General features: G+C 48.7%; 1 protein-coding gene across 3 annotated transcripts in view; it reads left to right on the top strand.

Moving 5' to 3' along the window:
- The first annotated feature begins 688 nt into the window (after positions 1-688).
- The window catches only part of LOC144773541 (folate receptor alpha-like), a 151,772-nt gene continuing 132,427 nt past the window's right edge, over positions 689-20,033 (top strand). The window contains exon 1 of one of the 3 annotated variants that reach the window (XM_078658624.1): positions 689-967. In XM_078658624.1, the coding sequence (XP_078514750.1) occupies positions 936-967 (32 nt within the window). In that variant the 5' untranslated portion in view covers positions 689-935. Of the gene's footprint in view, positions 968-1,460; positions 1,543-20,033 lie in introns of those variants that run through there. The other 2 variants (XM_078658625.1, XM_078658623.1) reach the window with 2 other exon arrangements.

Below are 20,033 nucleotides of genomic sequence, written 5' to 3'. Positions count from 1 at the left end.
GTAAAAAAGGGACTTCATGCTCAAACAGGATCCTTGCTCAAAAGCAATTCATTGTACACTATTCCTATGAACTGCCCAATTGGGTGGTAAATGACTGGCAGATACGTATATTGCTGAAACAGCATGTTAAGAAAACCGATCTCCACCTTGAGGAGCAGGTGGAGGCCTTAAACTCTTTCAAACATCCCCTTGCAAGCTCTGCAGGAATTAACAGGCTAGAAGTGCCGAAACAAAATTGAAAGCCGGTGCATACTGTACAGATTAAGTAATGTTATCAGAGACCTGTTGGCATTTTTAGCCAATTACATTCCCAGGTTCTCGCTGAATTCTGGAGCTCAATTTTCAATGTTTTTTTATTTACATTTTCCAATATAGACAATAGCATATGATGTGATCTGCATTTGGATAGCACGTGTTACAGCTCATTTTAAAAATGTTATGTTCTGCACTACAAGTCCCAGAATCCATCGGTAGAAACCGGACTGGATCAGATACTCGTCCAGAGAGCAGCTAGACTCTCGGAGGGGGTTGGTCTTCGCCACAATGTGGGGTTGTGCTCGGGAGAGTAAAGTGCCGATGCAGCTGTTTAGCCCCCACCCGCCCCCCGTGGGGAATGTGCCCTCCAAGGTGACTGTCACAGCTGGAAGGCGCTGCCTGGCTGGAGGGGGAGGGGAGGCGCGAGGTAATTAGATGTGTAAGTGGCGGCGAGGCCCGAGCAGCTGACTAACTTACCAAAGTTCACGGGGACCGGCTCCCTTGTTCATGACCTTTGAGACCCAGGACTGCTTATTCCCGGGGAATCTTCGGCCTATCCGGGCTGCCCTGTCTTGATAAGGCCCGGAGGGCGGCTGCTTCCACACAGACACCATCTCTCCCTTCGGACACCTTTTCACCGGCAGCACTGGTGTCCTCCGGGGGCGATTGCACGCTCCGGTATGTTTGGGCCTTCTGGAACTCCGGCAGCACGGTGGGTTTTGCTGTTGATGCACGCGTTTACGCGGATGCCTGCGTTTTATTATTGTAACGGTTCCAGCAGGGTTTGCGAGGGATTGGCCCTTCCGGGTCTGACTTGATACTGGTCCCCACAGGGCTCTATATTCGCAACCTTAAATTTGCAAGCAGTGACACTAATCGACGTCATCCTTTAGGTAATCCACGTCAGCGAAGCGTTCCTCATTTGTATTTCCCCTGTTTTACTTCATCGTGGTACCCTAATAGTATTTCTTATTTCCGGATGGGTTTTATAGTTATTTTTTTTCACTTGACACAGGACTCTTGTATAGTGCCAGCTTTGAAACGAGTCACCTCAAGGTGTCTAGGGGAGTTCAGGTTGTAGGGGCGTGTGTTCGACTGAGGGCTCTGAAGGTTGAGTGTCTCAGCTTGCTTCTCAGTGAGTCACAAGGTGTTCACAATACATGCTCATCCAATCGTAGGCGTTAGTCATGTGTGCGTGAATTAGATTTACCATTTTATGTGCAAGTGCGTGAAGAGGGTATACACAGTTGTGACCTTGCAAAAGAAAATACTGTGTTTGCAGTGCAGGTGAGGCGAGCGTCTGCGTGGTTGTGTGTCTAAGAGACTCTGCGTAGGTGTGTGTGAGAAAGCACAGTAAATGTGTTAGTGGAACAAGGAGCAACATGCAGAAGGTCAGCGAAAAGACCAGATTGCTTTTTTTTTCTCCCCCTCCCACTTGCATGGTCTTGGACTGCCGGCCACCTCCCCCCTTGAACACCGACTGAATTACCCAATTCAACCAGTCAACACATGGGGGTCTTTGGAAGTCAAGGGGGGGTACGGGCCCCCCCCCCTGGCCGTATTTATTAAAATATAAAAACAAATCAAAAATTTTAATCAAATAAACATTTCTGACAATTATTAAAATGCACACTTTTCAGAATATTAGATTGACATCCGTTTCGACATGGTATGATGGGCTAACCTTAACAAATAGCTAATACAGCGTGTCTCCTAACGTAATCTAATCATCCTGAAAATTAAACTGCATTCTAATATTTTAATACTTTTAATACCTTTAATAAAGTCCTACGGCAAGGTCGCCAACCGGTGTCAGATCCTTTTACAGCTTCGCTCTCACGTTGAAGATGCGCATGCGCAACCCAGGGCACGTTACACCCACGTGCGCTCCCCGAACTCCATTTAACCATAACAGGAGGGCCCAGACACTCGCGCACCTTAGTGACGTCATAGTGTTGTGAGGGGTGGCTACCAGCCTGAGGAAAGCGTAGACTCCCTCCCCCGCACCCTTTAAATTAATGGAGATCATATCCTGCCCCTGAAGTTCTGAGAGAGACCAAATGGCCCCTCCCGCGGGCGGCCCCTTTCGTGAATGGGTCCGCCCCCCCCGTAAGGACCTTAAAATGCTGCTCACCGATTAATGACCTTACCGCCACAGGCCAGGTAGTTAACCGACTATCTGGCCCCCCCCCAGAACACCCCCCTTCTAGAAAGGTCATTCTCTTCCTGCAAAAACTTCCACCCATGCCAGGATGTTTCTAATAAAAAGGGCATTCCCCTCCTCTGTTAAGTGAACCCCATCCCGCAGGTAGAAGTGTTCCCCCCAAATGCAACCGTGAGGGATGGTCTGTAAGACCGGAGTCCTAAATAACCTGTCCAGCTTGTTGTTGACCCTCTTTAACGAGCTGTTCAACACGCTGACTGAGTTTCCCCCCCTCCATTGCATCCTTGGTATCAGTTGTGACCATACTACAACACTACCTGGTAACCGCTTTGCTAGCCAACCCGCTGCAGATATAATTTCTTCCAGGAGGACCCTTCTGCCCAGACCTGCCAGATCATTCCCCCCTAAGTGAAGTATTACCGCCGAGGGTGGTGTAGTATGTCGCGCTAGTAAGTCCGACATATAGTCCCTGAACTGATTGAGGCGGAGCCCCCCCTGCCATGGAAGGAGACCCTGCACCCCCTACTTTCCACCCTTTGTTTGCCTGAACCTGCAAGAAAATTTTTGTTAGCACGTTTGACATATGAATGCCCCACTACCCAAATGACTACGGTCTTCTGTCTGTCCTCCTGGTTCCTCCATGCTGTAGTAAAGTTGCCTTGATGATCCATGGGTAGTTTCCGTCCTGCGTCACAGGCCCGTGAAACTGTAAATAACCAGAAAACAGCAGGTATTAGCAATACTCCACATGGCGGCAGCTCTCACAACATGTGCAACCGCACGTAGCGTTTATAAGCGCTTGAGGACCATCTCCCAATTCTTTGCACACTATTTGTGGTCAAACCCCTAGCTGTTGCTTCTGTGGCTGCCCCTATCCGGAAGGAGTGTGTCCCAAACTCTTTGTGATTATAACCAGCTTTTGCCATGCTCATGGCTAGTACCCTCTGGAACTGAAACCTGGTAAGAGGAGTCCCATCCCCATGCATTAGCAGTGACCCCACACACTCCTGTGCCCGCTGTCTTATCAGTTCCTCCACATGTGTCACCGGGCAGCAGGGATTGTTCCTTGCCCGATGTAACGCCAAACTTTGGCCCCTAGCGTCCTGATCAGTTTTAGATTTCCTGATGCTGATCCACATAGTGTCGCTCCTTATGCTGATATCCTGCAGCTGAAGGCCGCCTATCTTATCACCTTTGTTGGCCGCCACGAGTTCACCTACCCTGAATGCCCCATAGAAGGCTAAAGAGAAAGCAGCTTTAAATAGGCCCACCTCAGATGTAGAGCTACATGTGTCCGGCAGCGCGAGGAGAACAGCTGACAGACGTTCAAAACCTATGGGTTTCCTAGAATCTATGGAGGGGGGCTGCATGCGCCGCCATCCTTTCAATGCCCTCTGGGCCTGGAAGCTGTGTGTAGGGTCCCTGCCCCCTCGTGCCCGTGCGAAAAAGGAGATAGCGGCCTTGTGCCTGTTGGCTGTTGCCACCGTGCGCCCTTCCTTGTGTAGGCTGCCTAAATACCCATTGAAGCTAGCCTCCATAGTCCAACTACTCTCCCAGCCCTGTCCCAGAAAGTGACAGTAAGACCTGAACGCCCCTTCATATGCCGTCCTGGTCTTGGGTGCTAGGCTGGCTGCCACGAGGTCATGTAGTTGGGGGCACCAATTTGCCAAAGAATCGCCGGGAATTGAGCTGGCGCTGTCTCTGCCTCCGGCAAGTGATCCCTGAACACCTGCATCTTAAAGCGAGAAAGGGCATCAGCTGCATTGTTTAACACCCCTGGGACATGTTTTGCTCTGAAAAGTACATTCCTCGTCATGCAACACAGCACAATCTCTTTGATCAAGCGTAAAATGAGTGGACACCTTGCAGCTTGTTGGTTGATGCATTCAACCACTGACATATTGTCTGACCAGAATATTACCGATCTGTTGGCCAGCTCCTCGGGCCAGACTTTCAGTGCCACCCAGATTGGGAAGAGCTCGAGGAAACCAATGTTCACCGTCAGCCCGCTCTCCTCCCACCAGGCGGGCCACTTCTGCGCCACCCATTTCTTGCCAAGGATGGCACCAAACCCAACACTGCCCGCCGCATCGGTCCATAAACCAATGTCCTCCGAAGACACCGTGGGTGCACCCCACAGCACTCTTCCATTGAAATCCGCCAGGAATGCCATCCATATCCGCATGTCCTGGCGCACCTCAGCAGACAGCCGTGTCCGGTGGTGTTTTTCACGAAGACCCCTCATGGCCTGTGCAATTGAGCGTGAAAATGGGCGAGCCATAGGAATTACTCTCAACGCAAAATTCAACTGTCCCACTGTCTGCTGCAACAGCCCTAAATTCACCTTCTTCGCTTGTAAGCACAGTCCTAGAGTCTGTTTGAATTTTTGGATCTTTTCTGCTGGTAATCTAAAACACCCCTCAACAGAATCCAGTTCAATGCCTAAAAATTCCAGGCATGTCACTGGTCCAACTGTCTTCCCCTGTGCCAACGGGACCCCGAAAGAGCGCATGAGCACGCAAAATTCCTGCAATGCCGACGCACACTCCCGTGAACCCGCCGGGCCCAGAAAAAGAAAGTCATCCAGGTAGTGCATCACCCACTGGTGACCCGTATGTTGTCTTAATGCCCATTCCAAAAAGGAGCTAAACTGTTCAAAATAAGCACATGAAATTGAGCAACCCATGGGCATACACTTATCCATGTAGTACTTCCCCTTAAAGGAGAAACCCAGCAGGTGCTGGTCCTCTGGGTGAACTGGGAGTAGTCTAAAGGCTGACTCAATGTCTGACTTAGCCATCAGTGTTCCTGCGCCCAAACTCCTCAGCATGCCCGCTGCCTGATCGAAGGACGCATACTTCACAGAGCAAATTGTATCATCAATAGCATCATTCAATGATGTCCCCCTTGGTGCGGATAAGTTGTGGATGAGCCTAAATTCCCCTAGTTCTTTCTTAGGCACCACCCCCAGAGGAGAGCACACAAAATTCTGCGTGGGAATGACGTGAAATGGTCCCGCTACCCTCCCCAAACGCACTTCTTTAGCTATTTTTGTTGACACCACTGTTGGATTGGCAAGGACTGATAGCTGATTCCTACACTGTGGTCTCCCGACATACCCCCCAGCAGGAATTCGAAAACCATGTGTGAAACCCTCTTGTAATAACCTAGCAGACGTGTGATTCGGGTACCTGTTCAACCAGGGGATCAATGCTGACAGCTGAATGGGTGAATGTGCTATTAGAGGGTGGATCTTACTATTCAGGTTTCCTCCTACCCCTGTTTCCTGCACCACTATTTTTATTTCGGCATGTTGTTTCGGGGTGGGAAGGGTGGCCACATACGCTACATGCGTGCCTGAACTTACAGGTACCTGGTGCCCTGTTGCATGTCCGCCTATTGAAGTCCCAACATACCCCCTTCGCCCCTCCATTTGCTCTCTGCTTTTGGGCCGTCTCCCCTCCCGGTGCTGATCGAAAGGGCTGTTGAAACGGCTGCTGCGGCCTGGGGAAATAACCTCTACCCGCATTTGTGCTTGTGCTTGCCCCCTGACCCTTCTCGAATTGATTGTGCCATGAGATAGAATCCACCTTGTCCCATGATAAAGTTTTATCAAATTCTTTGGACTTTCTGAAAGCGACATCATATTCCTTCCATACATCCCCTGCATGATTCTCATGGAACATTGTTATCCTACTTTGATAGCAGTTCATGGCTGGTTGCATTCCCTTAAAACGTTCGCCCATTACTGCGCCGAACACTGCAAAAGCCCTCAGCCAATTGATGAGGTTTTCTTCTACTCTAAACTTGTACAACTTCGCTCTCCATTCACTGGGCAACAACATTTCCTTCTGTGATTTTGCATATTCCCATTCCCTGTTATCTATCAGCAATGAAAACATGTTCACATACTTGTCAGCCCATATCATTTCCTTTACACTCTGTGACACATGCTGTGCTAAGCACTCACCCCTAGAGGGCAATGATCCTTCGCCCAGCAAAGGAAGGGCAATCTCCTTACCATTCCCATTGTCGTTGGGTAACGTTGCCTCCGCGGTCTTGGCACTGCCTCCATCATTCGCTGGACCTGTTTGGGGAGAAACCGGTGCAGGCGGCGTTGCGCCCCTACCACTAGCCAACAATATCTGAGTCACCAATGTTTGTTGCTCCGTTGTCAGGGCAGTATTGACCGGCAACGCACCCCCCCCTAACCAAGGGAGAATAGCCGCCACCTGAGCTGCCAGGTCTATTGGCACTGGCCCTGGCGCGGGAATGGGAGTAGGGCCCGCACCTAGGGGCACCGGAGCCTGTGGTGGCACGACGGGTGGCACTGGTGCCGCCGCCGGTATTACTGGCACATTTGGTACTGCCACTGGCAACTGGGGCACCGGGGCTGGAACGGGCACCGGGACCTGAGGTGGCGGGAGTGGGGCAGCAGGGGGTACCTGTGGTGGCAGAATTGGTGCAGCAGGAGGTAGGATGGGAGTAATATTCTGTGGCTGCCCCCCCACCCTCTTATTTCTCGCCCGCCTGGGTGGTGTCACAAAGACGCCCCTTGGCTTGGGCGGTACTATCGTCCGCTTGGGTCTACCAGATGGACCGGCCTGGGCATCTACTTTGGCCCCCAGGTCCGCTAAAGCCTTATCCATTTTATCAACCTTCCCCAGTCTCTTATCCATTGCAGACATTCTGCGCATCATTTTTTGTAACATTACACCCACATTTGGATTGACACGCCCCCTTCTTTGAGACATATTGATGAGCACACCGTGCTCCGTACCTGACCCAGTTGGCGGTGCACAACCTGCAATACCTGACCCGATCGAAGGCGCCTGTGCTGGTGTATGAAGACCACAATCTAGTCTCGCAGTCCTGAAAAACAAAGAGCGTTACCTTTCCCACTAGTGACAATGCACTAGGTAAGACCTTATACCGGTAAAACAATATTATCAAATTCGACTTTGCTTACCCACCAATTTGCATATACACACAAATCCTTGACAGACAGTAATGTTCAAACATATACTTGCAGGATTATACCCATGTACTACACAACTGTATAACCCAAAACGAAAGCGCTATGAATCGTGCAGTAATCAATTGTGGCTAATCATAGGAGGGGAAAATTCCAGTTCCAGCTATAGCACAGCATAAATAACCCACCAACTGATGCAAGCAGTCAAAGACACGAATATTTCTTAAAAAGCCCCACTGCGCAACAAAATGAGACAGTGCCGCCAATGGTTATACTGCTAAAGACAAACCCTGCAAGATTAAGAAAATATCACGTACTGAACCTTGAAGATCAATGTACTGGCATAAAAACAGGCAGCGTCATACAAATCATAGTAATAGCGTTAATTGGACATTAGTAATGACAAACCCCCTGTCAGGTACTACCCTGATTAATTGGCATGCGCTTCTGTCTGCATTTCATAAAACGATATCATTTGTCCTTATCACCAGCCACATTCCCAAAATTGTGCAATGCTTGATTATTTATATCACACCCCCTCTGGTCTCCCCTCCGTTCCCTGCCCTAGCTGAGCCTGCTTTGCTTCACAAACGAGAAGGGACAAGCGCCAGTCACCGGCCGATGAACTTGCCCGGTATAACAAAGGCAGCCCCGGCTGCTTGTGGCCGCTCTCTGGAACCTAGCTGAGCCTGCTTAGCTTCTAAAACCAGTTACCGAGCTCGAGAAAACTTGCCCGGTATAACGAAGGCAGCCCCAGCTGCTTGCCGCTCTTGGGAACCGCCGACGAGCCCCACCCGCCCCGCACAATACCTTGAGTCCCGCTGGCGTCTTAGAGCTGCTGCGCGCCTCGTGCCTTTCACTTCACCGCTCACGACTAGACGCCGGCCCCGACGAGAAGCCGACAAAGACCGTCCTCGATTCGAGCCGCTAAATGCTCCATGCCTCGCCTCCACAGCGTCGCGATGACCACGTACTCCTTCGCGGGAAAACCTTCGAACGCCGCTCAAGTCTTCGCGCCCGACCAACCTGAAAAATAAAACTAGAGAAAATTAAACGGCCCCACGGTGGGGCGAGGAGCGAGCCTGGGAGCGCGGGCACAAAGAGGCCGCTTCCCGCGCTCCCCAGGCTTTTAACCCTTTCGCCCCCGCAGCCCCCCGCCCCCTCGCCCCGGAAGCACACCAGTACTTCCGGGGCGAGGGGGCGGGGAAAGCGGCCCCGAAAGGGACGGGGTGTGGGAGGGACCGGGCACCGCCATGCTTGCGTGGGGGCCTATTGGCCCCCCCTTGTATTTCTCCAGGTTACTCCCCTCCCCAACCGTTCTCTGGGTTGCTCACCCCGTCTCCTACCCGTTATCTGGGTTGCTCACCCCGTCTCCTACCCGTTATCTGGGTTGCTCACCCCGTCTCCTACCCGTTCTCTGGGTTGCTCACCCCGTCTCCTACCCGTTCTCTGGGTTGCTCACCCCGTCTCCTACCCGTTCTCTGGGTTGCTCACCCCGTCTCCTACCCGTTCTCTGGGTTGCTCACCCCGTCTCCTACCCGTTCTCTGGATTGCTATCCCCCTTGTTCTCTGGATTGCTATCCCCCACTCTTGTTCTCTGGATTGCTATCCCCCCCTCTTGTTCTCTGGATTGCTATCCCCCACTCTTGTTCTCTGGATTGCTATGCCCCCTCTTGTTCTCTGGATTGCTATGCCCCCCTCTTGTTCTCTGGATTGCTATGCCCCCCTCTTGTTCTCTGGATTGCTATCCCCCCTCTTGTGCCCCCCTCTTGTTCTCTGGATTGCTACCCCCCCTCTTGTTCTCTGGATTGCTATCCCCCTCTTGTTCTCTGGATTGCTGTCCCCCCCCCTTGTTCTCTGGGTTGCTATCCCTCCCCCCTCGTTCTCTGGGTTGCTATCCCTCCCCCCTCGTTCTCTGGATTGCTATTACCCCCCTTGTTCTCTGGATTGCTATTACCCCCCCTTGTCCTCTGGATTGCTATTACCCCCCCTTGTTCTCTGGATTGCTATTACCCCCCCTTGTTCTCTGGATTGCTATTACCCCCCCCCCCTTGTTCTCTGGATTGCTATTACCCCCCCCCTGTTCGCTGGATTGCTATTACCCCCCTCGTTTTCTGGATTGCTATCCCCCCTCGTTCTCTGGATTGCTCTGCCCCTCACATTCTCTGGGTTGCTTTTCCCCACCCCCTCTCCCACCCATTCTCTGGGTTGCTTTCACCCTCTCCCACCCGGTTTCTGAGTTGCGTTCACCCCCTTCCATCCGTTCTCTGTGTTGCGTTCACCCCCTCCCACCCATTCTCTGGGCTGCTTTCACCCTCTCCCACCCGTTTTCTGAGTTGCGTTCACCCCCTCCCACCCGTTCTGTGTTGCGTTCACCCCCTCCCACCCGTTCTCTGGGTTGCTTCCCCCCCGCCCCGTGTCTGGGTTGCGTCCCCCCCCCACCCGCCCTGTGTCTGGGTTGCGTCCCCCCCCACCTGTCCCATGTCTGGGTTGTGTTCCCCCCGCCCCGTGTCTGGGTTGCGTTCCCCCCCACCAGCCCCGTGTCTGGGTTGCGTTCCCCCCACCCGCCCTGTCTCTGGGTTGCGTTCTCCCTCCCACCCGCCCCGTCTCTGGGTTGCGTTCTCCCTCCCACCCGCCCCGTCTCTGGGTTGCGTTCTCCCTCCCACCCGCCCCGTCTCTGGGTTGCGTTCTCCCTCCCACCCGCCCCGTCTCTGGGTTGCGTTCTCCCTCCCACCCGCCCCGTCTCTGGGTTGCGTTCTCCCTCCCACACGCCCCGTCTCTGGGTTGCGTTCTCCCTCCCACACGCCCCGTCTCTGGGTTGCGTTCTCCCTCCCACACGCCCCGTCTCTGGGTTGCGTTCTCCCTCCCACACGCCCCGTCTCTGGGTTGCGTTCTCCCTCCCACACGCCCCGTCTCTGGGTTGCGTTCTCCCTCCCACACGCCCCGTCTCTGGGTTGCGTTCTCCCTCCCACACGCCCCGTCTCTGGGTTGCGTTCTCCCACCCACACGCCCCGTCTCTGGGTTGCGTTCTCCCTCCCACCCGTTTTCTGAGTTGCGTTCACCCCCTCCCACCCTTTCTGTGTTGCGTTCACCCCCTCCCACCCGTTCTCTGGGTTGCTTCCCCCCCCGCCCCGTGTCTGGGTTGCGTTCTCCCTCCCACCCGTTTTCTGAGTTGCGTTCACCCCCTCCCACCCGTTCTGTGTTGCGTTCACCCCCTCCCACCCGTTCTCTTGGTTGCTTCCCCCCCACCCTTTCTCTTGGTTGCTTCCCCCACCCTTTCTCTTGGTTGCTTCCCCCATCCTTTCTCTTGGTTGCTTCCCCCATCCTTTCTCTTGGTTGCTTCCCCCCCACCCTTTCTCTTGGTTGCTTCCCCCCCACCCTTTCTCTTGGTTGCTTCCCCCCCACCCTTTCTCTTGGTTGCTTCACTCCCCCCTTTCTCTTGGTTGCTTCACTCCCCCCCCCCTTTCTCTTGGTTGCTTCACTCCCCCCCCCCTTTCTCTTGGTTGCTTCACTCCCCCCCCCTTTCTCTTGGTTGCTTCACCCCCCCCCCTTCTCTTAGTTGCTTCACTCCCCCCTTTCTCTTGGTTGCTTCACTCCCCCCTTTCTCTTGGTTGCTTCACTCCCCCCTTTCTCTTGGTTGCCTCACTCCCCCCTTTCTCTTGGTTGCTTCACTCCCCCCTTTCTCTTGGTTGCTTCACTCCCCCTTTCTCTTGGTTGCTTCACTCCCCCTTTCTCTTGGTTGCTTCACTCCCCCGTTCTCTTGGTTGCTTCACTCCCCCCGTTCTCTTGGTTGCTTCACTCCCCCCGTTCTCTTGGTTGCTTCACTCCCCCCCCCTTTCTCTTGGTTGCTTCACTCCCCCCCCCCTTTCTCTTGGTTGCTTCACTCCCCCCCCTTTCTCTTGGTTGCTTCACTCACCCCCCCCTTTCTCTTGGTTGCTTCACTCACCCCCCCCCTTTCTCTTGGTTGCTTCACTCACCCCCCCCTTTCTCTTGGTTGCTTCACCCCCCCCCTTTCTCTTGGTTGCTTCACTCCCCCCCCCTTTCTCTTGGTTGCTTCACTCCCCCCCCCCTTTCTCTTGGTTGCTTCACTCCCCCCCCCTTTCTCTTGGTTGCTTCACTCCCCCCCCCCTTTCTCTTGGTTGCTTCACTCACCCCCCTTTCTCTTGGTTGCTTCACTCCCCCCCCTTTCTCTTGGTTGCTTCACTCCCCCCCCTTTCTCTTGGTTGCTTCACTCCCCCCCCTTTCTCTTGGTTGCTTCACTCCCCCCCCTTTCTCTTGGTTGCTTCACTCCCCCCCCCTTTCTCTTGGTTGCTTCACTCCCCCCTTTCTCTTGGTTGCTTCACTCCCCCCTTTCTCTTGGTTGCTTCACTCCCCCCTTTCTCTTGGTTGCTTCACTCCCCCCGTTCTCTTGGTTGCTTCACTCCCCCCGTTCTCTTGGTTGCTTCACTCCCCCCGTTCTCTTGGTTGCTTCACTCCCCCCGTTCTCTTGGTTGCTTCACTCCCCCCCCCCTTTCTCTTGGTTGCTTCACTCCCCCCCCCCCCTTTCTCTTGGTTGCTTCACTCCCCCCCCCCCTTTCTCTTGGTTGCTTCACTCCCCCCCCCCTTTCTCTTGGTTGCTTCACTCCCCCCCCCCCCTTTCTCTTGGTTGCTTCACTCCCCCCCCCCCTTTCTCTTGGTTGCTTCACTCCCCCCCCCCCTTTCTCTTGGTTGCTTCACTCCCCCCCCCCTTTCTCTTGGTTGCTTCACTCCCCCCCTTTCTCTTGGTTGCTTCACTCCCCCCCCCCCTTTCTCTTGGTTGCTTCACTCACCCCCCCCCTTTCTCTTGGTTGCTTCACCCCCCCCCTTTCTCTTGGTTGCTTCACCCCCCCCCTTTCTCTTGGTTGCTTCACCCCCCCCCCTTTCTCTTGGTTGCTTCACCCCCCCCCCTTTCTCTTGGTTGCTTCACCCCCCCCCCCCTTTCTCTTGGTTGCTTCACCCCCCCCCCTTTCTCTTGGTTGCTTCACCCCCCCCTTTCTCTTGGTTGCTTCACCCCCCCCTTTCTCTTGGTTGCTTCACCCCCCCTTTCTCTTGGTTGCTTCACCCCCCCCCTTTCTCTTGGTTGCTTCACCCCCCCCTTTCTCTTGGTTGCTTCCCCCCCCCCTTTCTCTTGGTTGGTCCCCCCACCCTTTTCTCCGGGTTGCTTCTTCCCCCTCCCATGTCAACGTCCGAGTCAGTGTAGACCCCCCAAATGTTCAACTCTGGGATATATTTGGTTTACACCTCCAACAGTCTGTTCTGCTCACCTCTCCTCACTTCAAGGTGATTGTTGCTCACTGTCCTGCTCTGTCATGGTTGAGTACTGAGCATGTCCGCTACACCTGCATGGAAAGGGCTTTAAACGATTGCAGCTCCACGACACAGCCCATCTCCTTTATCCACACCCGGTACGATATACCTTGTTCCCTCGCCCACTAGCACATCCCAGTCTAAAACCCATTTATTTGTAAACAAACAGTTTCTCGCCGAAGCCTTGTACATACTAACAAGCTCCTGCATTGCATCCATCAAAGGCATCAGATGTTTACATAGATTGGACGTCGCCGTAATAATTGTTAACATATTGGACTATAATTGCGTTTATACAGCACAAGCTTTGAAGTGCTATAGGACAGTTCAGTGGCAACTCAGGCACTTTCCATCTCACTCCATTCCACTTAACTCAATACCTTTTCACTCCACTCAGTTCCACTCCACGCACACATTTCCATACCATGCCACACAATTCCACTTCCAGCCGCACAATTCCACGCAATTCCACTCCATGCCGCCCCCACATAATTCTATGCCACTCCACCCCACACAGCTGCACACCCTCCAGACCACTCCAGACAATTTCACCCCAGATAATTTCACTCCACACGATTCTACTCCACCCCACATAATTCCACTCTACTCAATTCCGCTAAACACCACACAATTCCACTAGACTGCACGCAGCACATTTCCACGCCATGCCTCACAATTCCACTCCACACAATCCCAAGCCACACAGTTCTGCTCCACACCACACAATCCCAAGCCACACAATTACACTCCACACAATGCCACGCTGCACCACTCAAGCCAGTAGATCTCACATGGGTGAGGCCTATTGGCTGTGCCAGAGCTTGTTTGAGTCGTAGATTAAGTGGCACCTTGTCCCATACCTTGCTGACTAAAAAAGTAAAGAAAGAGCCACCTCGCCTTTTATGTTGGGTTTTAAGAACAGCTGCCAACCGAGCATCTGCTCATTGAAGAGCTCTTGAAGGCTGGTATTAGTTGACGCTGTTGGACAAATTATTGGGTTATATTTGTAATAAGGTCAATGAACCAGTACTAGTGCTTTGAATACTATCCTTTTGTTGATTGGTAGTCAGTGTAAGCCCGATAGATGATGTGACAAGAAGCTCGGCAGGGGATCTTCAACTATAGTGCAGAATGTGGCTGCACGCCTAACTGGAAACGCTTGAATAAGGCTCCGGGCAGGCCCTTCCTGTAGCCCAAGCGTGAGCTAATAAGAGCGTGGACCACAACCGTCCTAGCCTGGAGTGGCAAGAGGAAGAGAAATGGCTATAGGGCTCACAAGTGCGTTGAACGAGAGCTTGCCCCAGCCGACACCTGCAGCCTCAAGTACAGCTGGTGGTCAAATTGATCTCGCAAATCCCTCCCCACCATTGCCGGGGCACGGTCGGAGGCAGTGGTGAAGGCCAACAGTTCTCAGACCAGGACGAGGATCCAAAAAGAAGAATCTCAGTCTTCTCCGAGTTGCTCAGGAGATTGCGGACTCTCGTCCAGTACAGCATCGACTTCATCCAAGAATTAACAGAATCTCTGCCAGCCGAGGACCTGCTCTCAAAGGAGAGGGCCAGTTGTGTGTGGTCCACATATGACTTTATTTTGACACAGAATGACTCAACCAGGGGGACCCAAAGAGGCATATAGATGTTAAACAGAGTAGGGTTTAAGAACGAGTCTAGATTATGAGCCTAGGTGATCCTGTTGAAAAGAATCTGTATGCAAGATCCTCTTTGGAGGGCAGTAGGTATGACGCTTGAAGAACCACAAACCGCTCCTTTCACACCACAGACTGAGCAAATGACTTTAGAAGTGGCACTGATATCATGTCATTTGTTTTAGGTCTGGCATTAGACAAGAACTTTTGGTTTTAAAAAAATAATGGCTGTAAGCCACCTCTTCATCCATTGGTCTGTTGTTGTGTCATTCACATTTTGCTTCCGCCCCACCCACAGCATACAGTATTTGGCAGTGGGTCGGCTTACTAAAGTCGCTGATTAACTTCACTTTGAGTGACTCCATTTTGCTCTTTCACGGGGAGCGCATCCACACAAAGCTCCCTTCAGTGCCAGTGGTTTTGCTTTTACTGTGTCATTTCTTTATTGTTGCCTGATGCGATAGCCTGAGACATTGGAAAAGAGCACCCAGCACGTACCATCTTTATTAGTTCTTGTCTCCTGCCAATACTGTTGTAAATTCCTTTCCAATGGACTTTGTTTATCTGACTATTGCTATTACACAGCATACCATGTCGTGTTCTTGAACTCTGTATTACCAATAGTGCTTTGCCCGTGAAGTAAAACATATTTTATTGTGTTTAATTTGCTGCACACAAGTAACACTTTTATTTAAACGTAGGTGTGGTGAAATGTAGGTTTTATTATCCGATACTGTATACTGTGGACCCTAGTTTCTTCTTTCTTTGCTTCTTTCTTCTTTTCTTATTTCTTTGATTTCTTTCCTTTTTGCCTTCATTCTCCTCCTTTTTGCTGTATCTTTTTTCTTTCCTTCTTTCTTTTTTTGCATCTTTTTCATTTTTGTTCCCTTCTTTTGTTTTGCCCTTTTTTACTTCCCTTCTTTCTAGTTCTCTTTTTGCCTTTCTTTTTTTTCATTTCTTATTTCCTTATTTCTTTCCTACATTCTTTTCATGCTGCCTTCTTCGTTTTTTTCATTCCTTATGTTTAAATTTGTCTTCTGTAATTTTCTCTCTTTTGCCTATTTTTATTTTTTCTTTCCTTTTTTACATTCCTTTTTTGGCCAACCATTTTAGCCTTTCTTCCCTCCTTTCATTTGTTGACTGCCTTGCTTCCTTTTTTTACCTTCCTTCCATTCTTTCCTCCCTTCTTTCTTGCATCTTTCTTTCTTTCTTTCCTTCTTTTTCAAAAGCAAGATGCTGACAGACCAACATGCTTTTTAGGTCTGTGTTTCCAAGACCTTTTGATGTATCTAAAAGTATGTAAAAACACTTTCTTAAAAGCAGGGTTTGACCATTGTACCTATTTGAATTGAGATGAAGATAGTGGTCTGTGGGGTGCTGGATGGACTCAATGTGCTACATTGGTCATATAATCCTTTAGTTGGGATGGCATATACGCAATCGGGGGTGGTGGGGTGGAGGGTTTTTGTTTGTTATAAAAAGTCTACGGCATTATTGTGATTTCATTGATGTATGCTGCAGTCTCCGGGTTACGGAGCTATGCGATATGTGATCTGTGACAAATAAAATCTGTTTAAAAAAAAAAAGCATGGTTTGAGGTTGCGGGAAGACCAGAGGAAAGGATGCTGCTTTGAGGTTCAGGCATAATTTACTTTGCATCTCGTCTCCTTGCAAGGCAAAATAGCTCATCTGGTAAGAAAGGAAGGTAATGGGGATAGGAATTCTATAGCTACTAACCAATCACATTGGCGGATATTCAACTTTACTGTTTATACTGCCCTGGTTGTAAGGACAGTTTTGGGAAGATGGGCAGAGGGATCTGGATAGTTGACAGAGGTGGAAACATTTGGAGATATCTCTGATCTTACATGTGAAAGGCTTGAAACTCCCAGTTTTACTTGTTAGGGAGCCACTGCAGAGGCACCAGAGATGGTTTAATAGTCTTTTTAGATCGACTTGGTCTGTACTGAGCTGAGATCTTGCTATTTAAATGTTTTCTTGATGGAAGGCTGGGGGTAATGCTGGTAACTTTGTATTGAGACATTACAACAATGTGGACCACAGTATCCGTATGACTCAGAAGTGGAAAGACAATGCTACTGATGATGCACAGATGACACGGTACACATTTTGCTAACATATTTAGTTAGCGTTTCACTATTACGTTTGCATTATAGGTGAAACGTAAGTTAGCCACGCTGTTGTCTGAGATTACGGGGGCCCATTGATGTGGGCAGTGATGTGGACATAGTTTCACAGGATTCATGTAAGAAACCTCACTGGTAGGATAGGAATGAGAGAGTAGTAAGGAACTTTTATATGTGCTTTGTCTGAGCTTCACAACTTACTACCAGAAAAGGCCCAAATCTGAGAACTCTTAAAGTATCCTTGTCTTGTGTATAGTCGCACTGGACAAACTCAGAACGTACTCTTCGTGAAATGCTGGATTGTGTACGTAATTACAATTAAAAACAATCCATACAGACCAGACCATGACATGTTTGTAGCAAGGCGAAGCAGCGACATTGTGAAAATATAGCTATGAAATATTACTAATATACAATGGAGCAAACCAAATAAAAAGCAGTATAGCTATGTTCAGTTGACCTTGATGGGATCATCCCCCTCTAAACATGTGTGAGAACCAAAGCAAATCCATGGGAAAAGAATAGAAATGTAGCATCACTTTTTAAAAATGTCATTCTATTTCTTTTTTAGTAAGGCCAGAAAGTAAAGGTAGGTTGAATTGCACAGATGAGGTCTGTCTGGTATTGAGCGGTTGGCGTGATGGAAAAAGGTACCTTTACACATTTGTCGTAGAGTGTAATCCTCTTTATTAGCATTTGTCATATTGATTCATCTGACACATTCTTCAGAAAGCCAGGTGGAATCCACTGGGTGAATCTTTGTTTAGAAGAAAAGATCATGGGAGCTGAGTGTAACTTCAGCACACGTTGTATACTCTGGGGCAATTTCATTGGCTGATCTTTCCGATTATCCTTTTATGGCGTCTCCAGTCATGGATGGTTCTATAGCTTTCAATTGTTATTGCATCAACTTTATCCTCTACTTGCTCCTAACAGATCCCCTTTGATCATGACACAACCTATACTGAGCCTTCCATTACACCATCCACCAACACCGCTTCCTCTTTTTACCAATTACACACAACCATAAAATCCTTACACGCCACTCCACTGCTTCTATCATTACCTATTCAAGTGATCAAATCTAACACAAACACTCATTTTTTTCCATCCCCCCACACACATTCTCTTCTCCAAAACACATCACCACCCCTGTACTATTCAAATACCACTCACCAGCCATACTGCCCATACAAATCTTTCACAGAAAACCACAACAATATCTACTCAATACTCCCACAATAATAAAACAGGCAAATCTCAATACATTATATTCCTTCCACATATATTCCCTTACTATGTAATCCTATATCTGTATATTTATTTTAGTCCTAGTGCACAAGAAAAAGAAAAATACTCCCTCGAAAGCTTTACTCTGTCCTACCATACCCTACACAAAACAAGAAATAAAAGCAATTCCTGCTTGGTAAATAACTACAATTCTAATAACAAGATCATAGGTAAAAGGGTGCAAAATGTCGCAAAATAGCCCACCACACCACAGAGGAAAAACCATCCCTTACAATGATTTTTATAACAAAAAATTAATTTCTTACAAAATGCTTTTTCGTTTGTTTTTTTAATATAAATATATCCTAACTTTAGACAACGATACAAAACAGTAACGCATACACTGGAAAAAAACCCGAAAAGTAATAATATAGTACACATGATAAGCGCCTAAATTAACATAAAGCCAGGAAGCATCTCTCAGGATAGATACCTCATACAAACTCACATGTATTCTAGTCAGGCTTACACAGACAAATCCAAACTTCACTCATTCAGACAAAAACTTTCTTAAATACGATAAACAAACCTCTACCTTACTTAGCTACCATCACCCTACACCTCTATCAATGTATCCTATATCTTTACTCTCTCTCATCCTAAACCCTTTCTACTACTATGATCATCAATATAACCCTTTTAGACACCTCCATTCTCTACACCTCCTGGCTCGCCTAAAACATCAGTTTACTATGCTCCCCCAAACAATCCTACTAAATTCTCCCTCATGTTATCTCTCCTTTGACTCATCTCAAACCTAATTTTTCTACTCTGATTCTCTTTCTCCATAATTCCTTTCTACAGGCTCTTCCCTCCTCCAGCTCTCCTTTACTCATCACAGACCTTAACTTACTACTATGATCTCCCAAATAACACTTTGGCTTTCTGCCCTACTCTATTCCTTCCCTTTATCTATTTAATCCAACTAACAGACTTGCATGTCCTCCGCTCAAATTAACTCGTACCTCCCTATACTAATTCTATACTCCTATTTCCCTATACTAATCTACCACTAATCCTATTGGGTTCTTAATTAGCGTGCTACTCGCCGAAAAGCACTTTGACACCTCGTAAGCGATACATAAGTACAATTACAATAGGCATGAAGAGCCATCCACACTTCCTGCCCTCAATGCTCTAAAAATGCCATGATCCTTTAGAGAGCCTGTCCCCCTACTCTAATCACCCTCAAAAAGTGAAGTATGCAGTAGGAGAGTGTATCAAATGCCGCGGAGAGAGCGAGTAAGATCAATGCAGCATTTTTCCTCTGATCTAGCAACAGTAATAGTTTCTTCCAGTAACGCAGATTCTGTATTGTGACGGGGTCTGAAACCTTATATGCAACTGCACAGGTAGAGGAACAAAGTACCCTGGAGTTTAAAAATCCGACCTCATAGAGTTCTGTGATGCTCAAGCTCTTGCATCCTTTATAGACACTTGCCTTATACGCGAGACAGCAAAAACATTACATTCTGTTTGAAATGAAAACTTTCACAGCCTTCAGATTTCTTTTTATTCTTTTTTGTCTTTATTCATTCGTCTTCAAATAACTAGACGAAACGATACATCCAGAAAAACAGCTTATGCGTTTCGTCCCAATTCACACGGGACTTCTTCAGGGCTGTCAAAAAACATACACCAGACAAAACTTTAGAACATTAACCAGACAAACTACAATTGACCTATACAAATACACATTAAAAGATAAGTTACTGTTTTTTACATAATCAACAAACAATAAGTTAATTCTAAGGCAATTGTTCGTATCCACATTTTAGACTAGAAGGACAGAAAAACACACACACATAATAAAAACATTTGATTACACCCAAACATTGTACAAAAGTAAACCTATCCAAGAGCACAGACAACAATTTCATATAATACATTGTTTCAATAGACCATGTATCTTAACACCCATTTATACACACATTTTATGTGTGTATGTATGTGTGTGTGTATATGTGTGTGTGTGTGTGTGTGTGTGTGTGTGTGTGTGTGTATATGTATGTATGTGTGTGTATGTATATATATATATATATATATATATATATATATATATATATATATATATATATATATATATATATCCCTTATACATACACACACGTTTGATACATATACACAGCAGTGTTCTCAAATATATCTTAAATATATATATACACAGATTTGAGTCGTACGTGTGTGTGTATATATTTATATATATATATATATATATATATATATATATAT

This window comes from Lissotriton helveticus, chromosome 8 (genome assembly GCF_964261635.1).
Source record: "Lissotriton helveticus chromosome 8, aLisHel1.1, whole genome shotgun sequence".
Taxonomy (NCBI): Eukaryota; Metazoa; Chordata; class Amphibia; order Caudata; family Salamandridae; genus Lissotriton; species Lissotriton helveticus.
The sequence above is the reverse complement of the archived record's forward strand: the minus strand, read 5'-3'. Positions and strand labels throughout refer to the sequence as shown.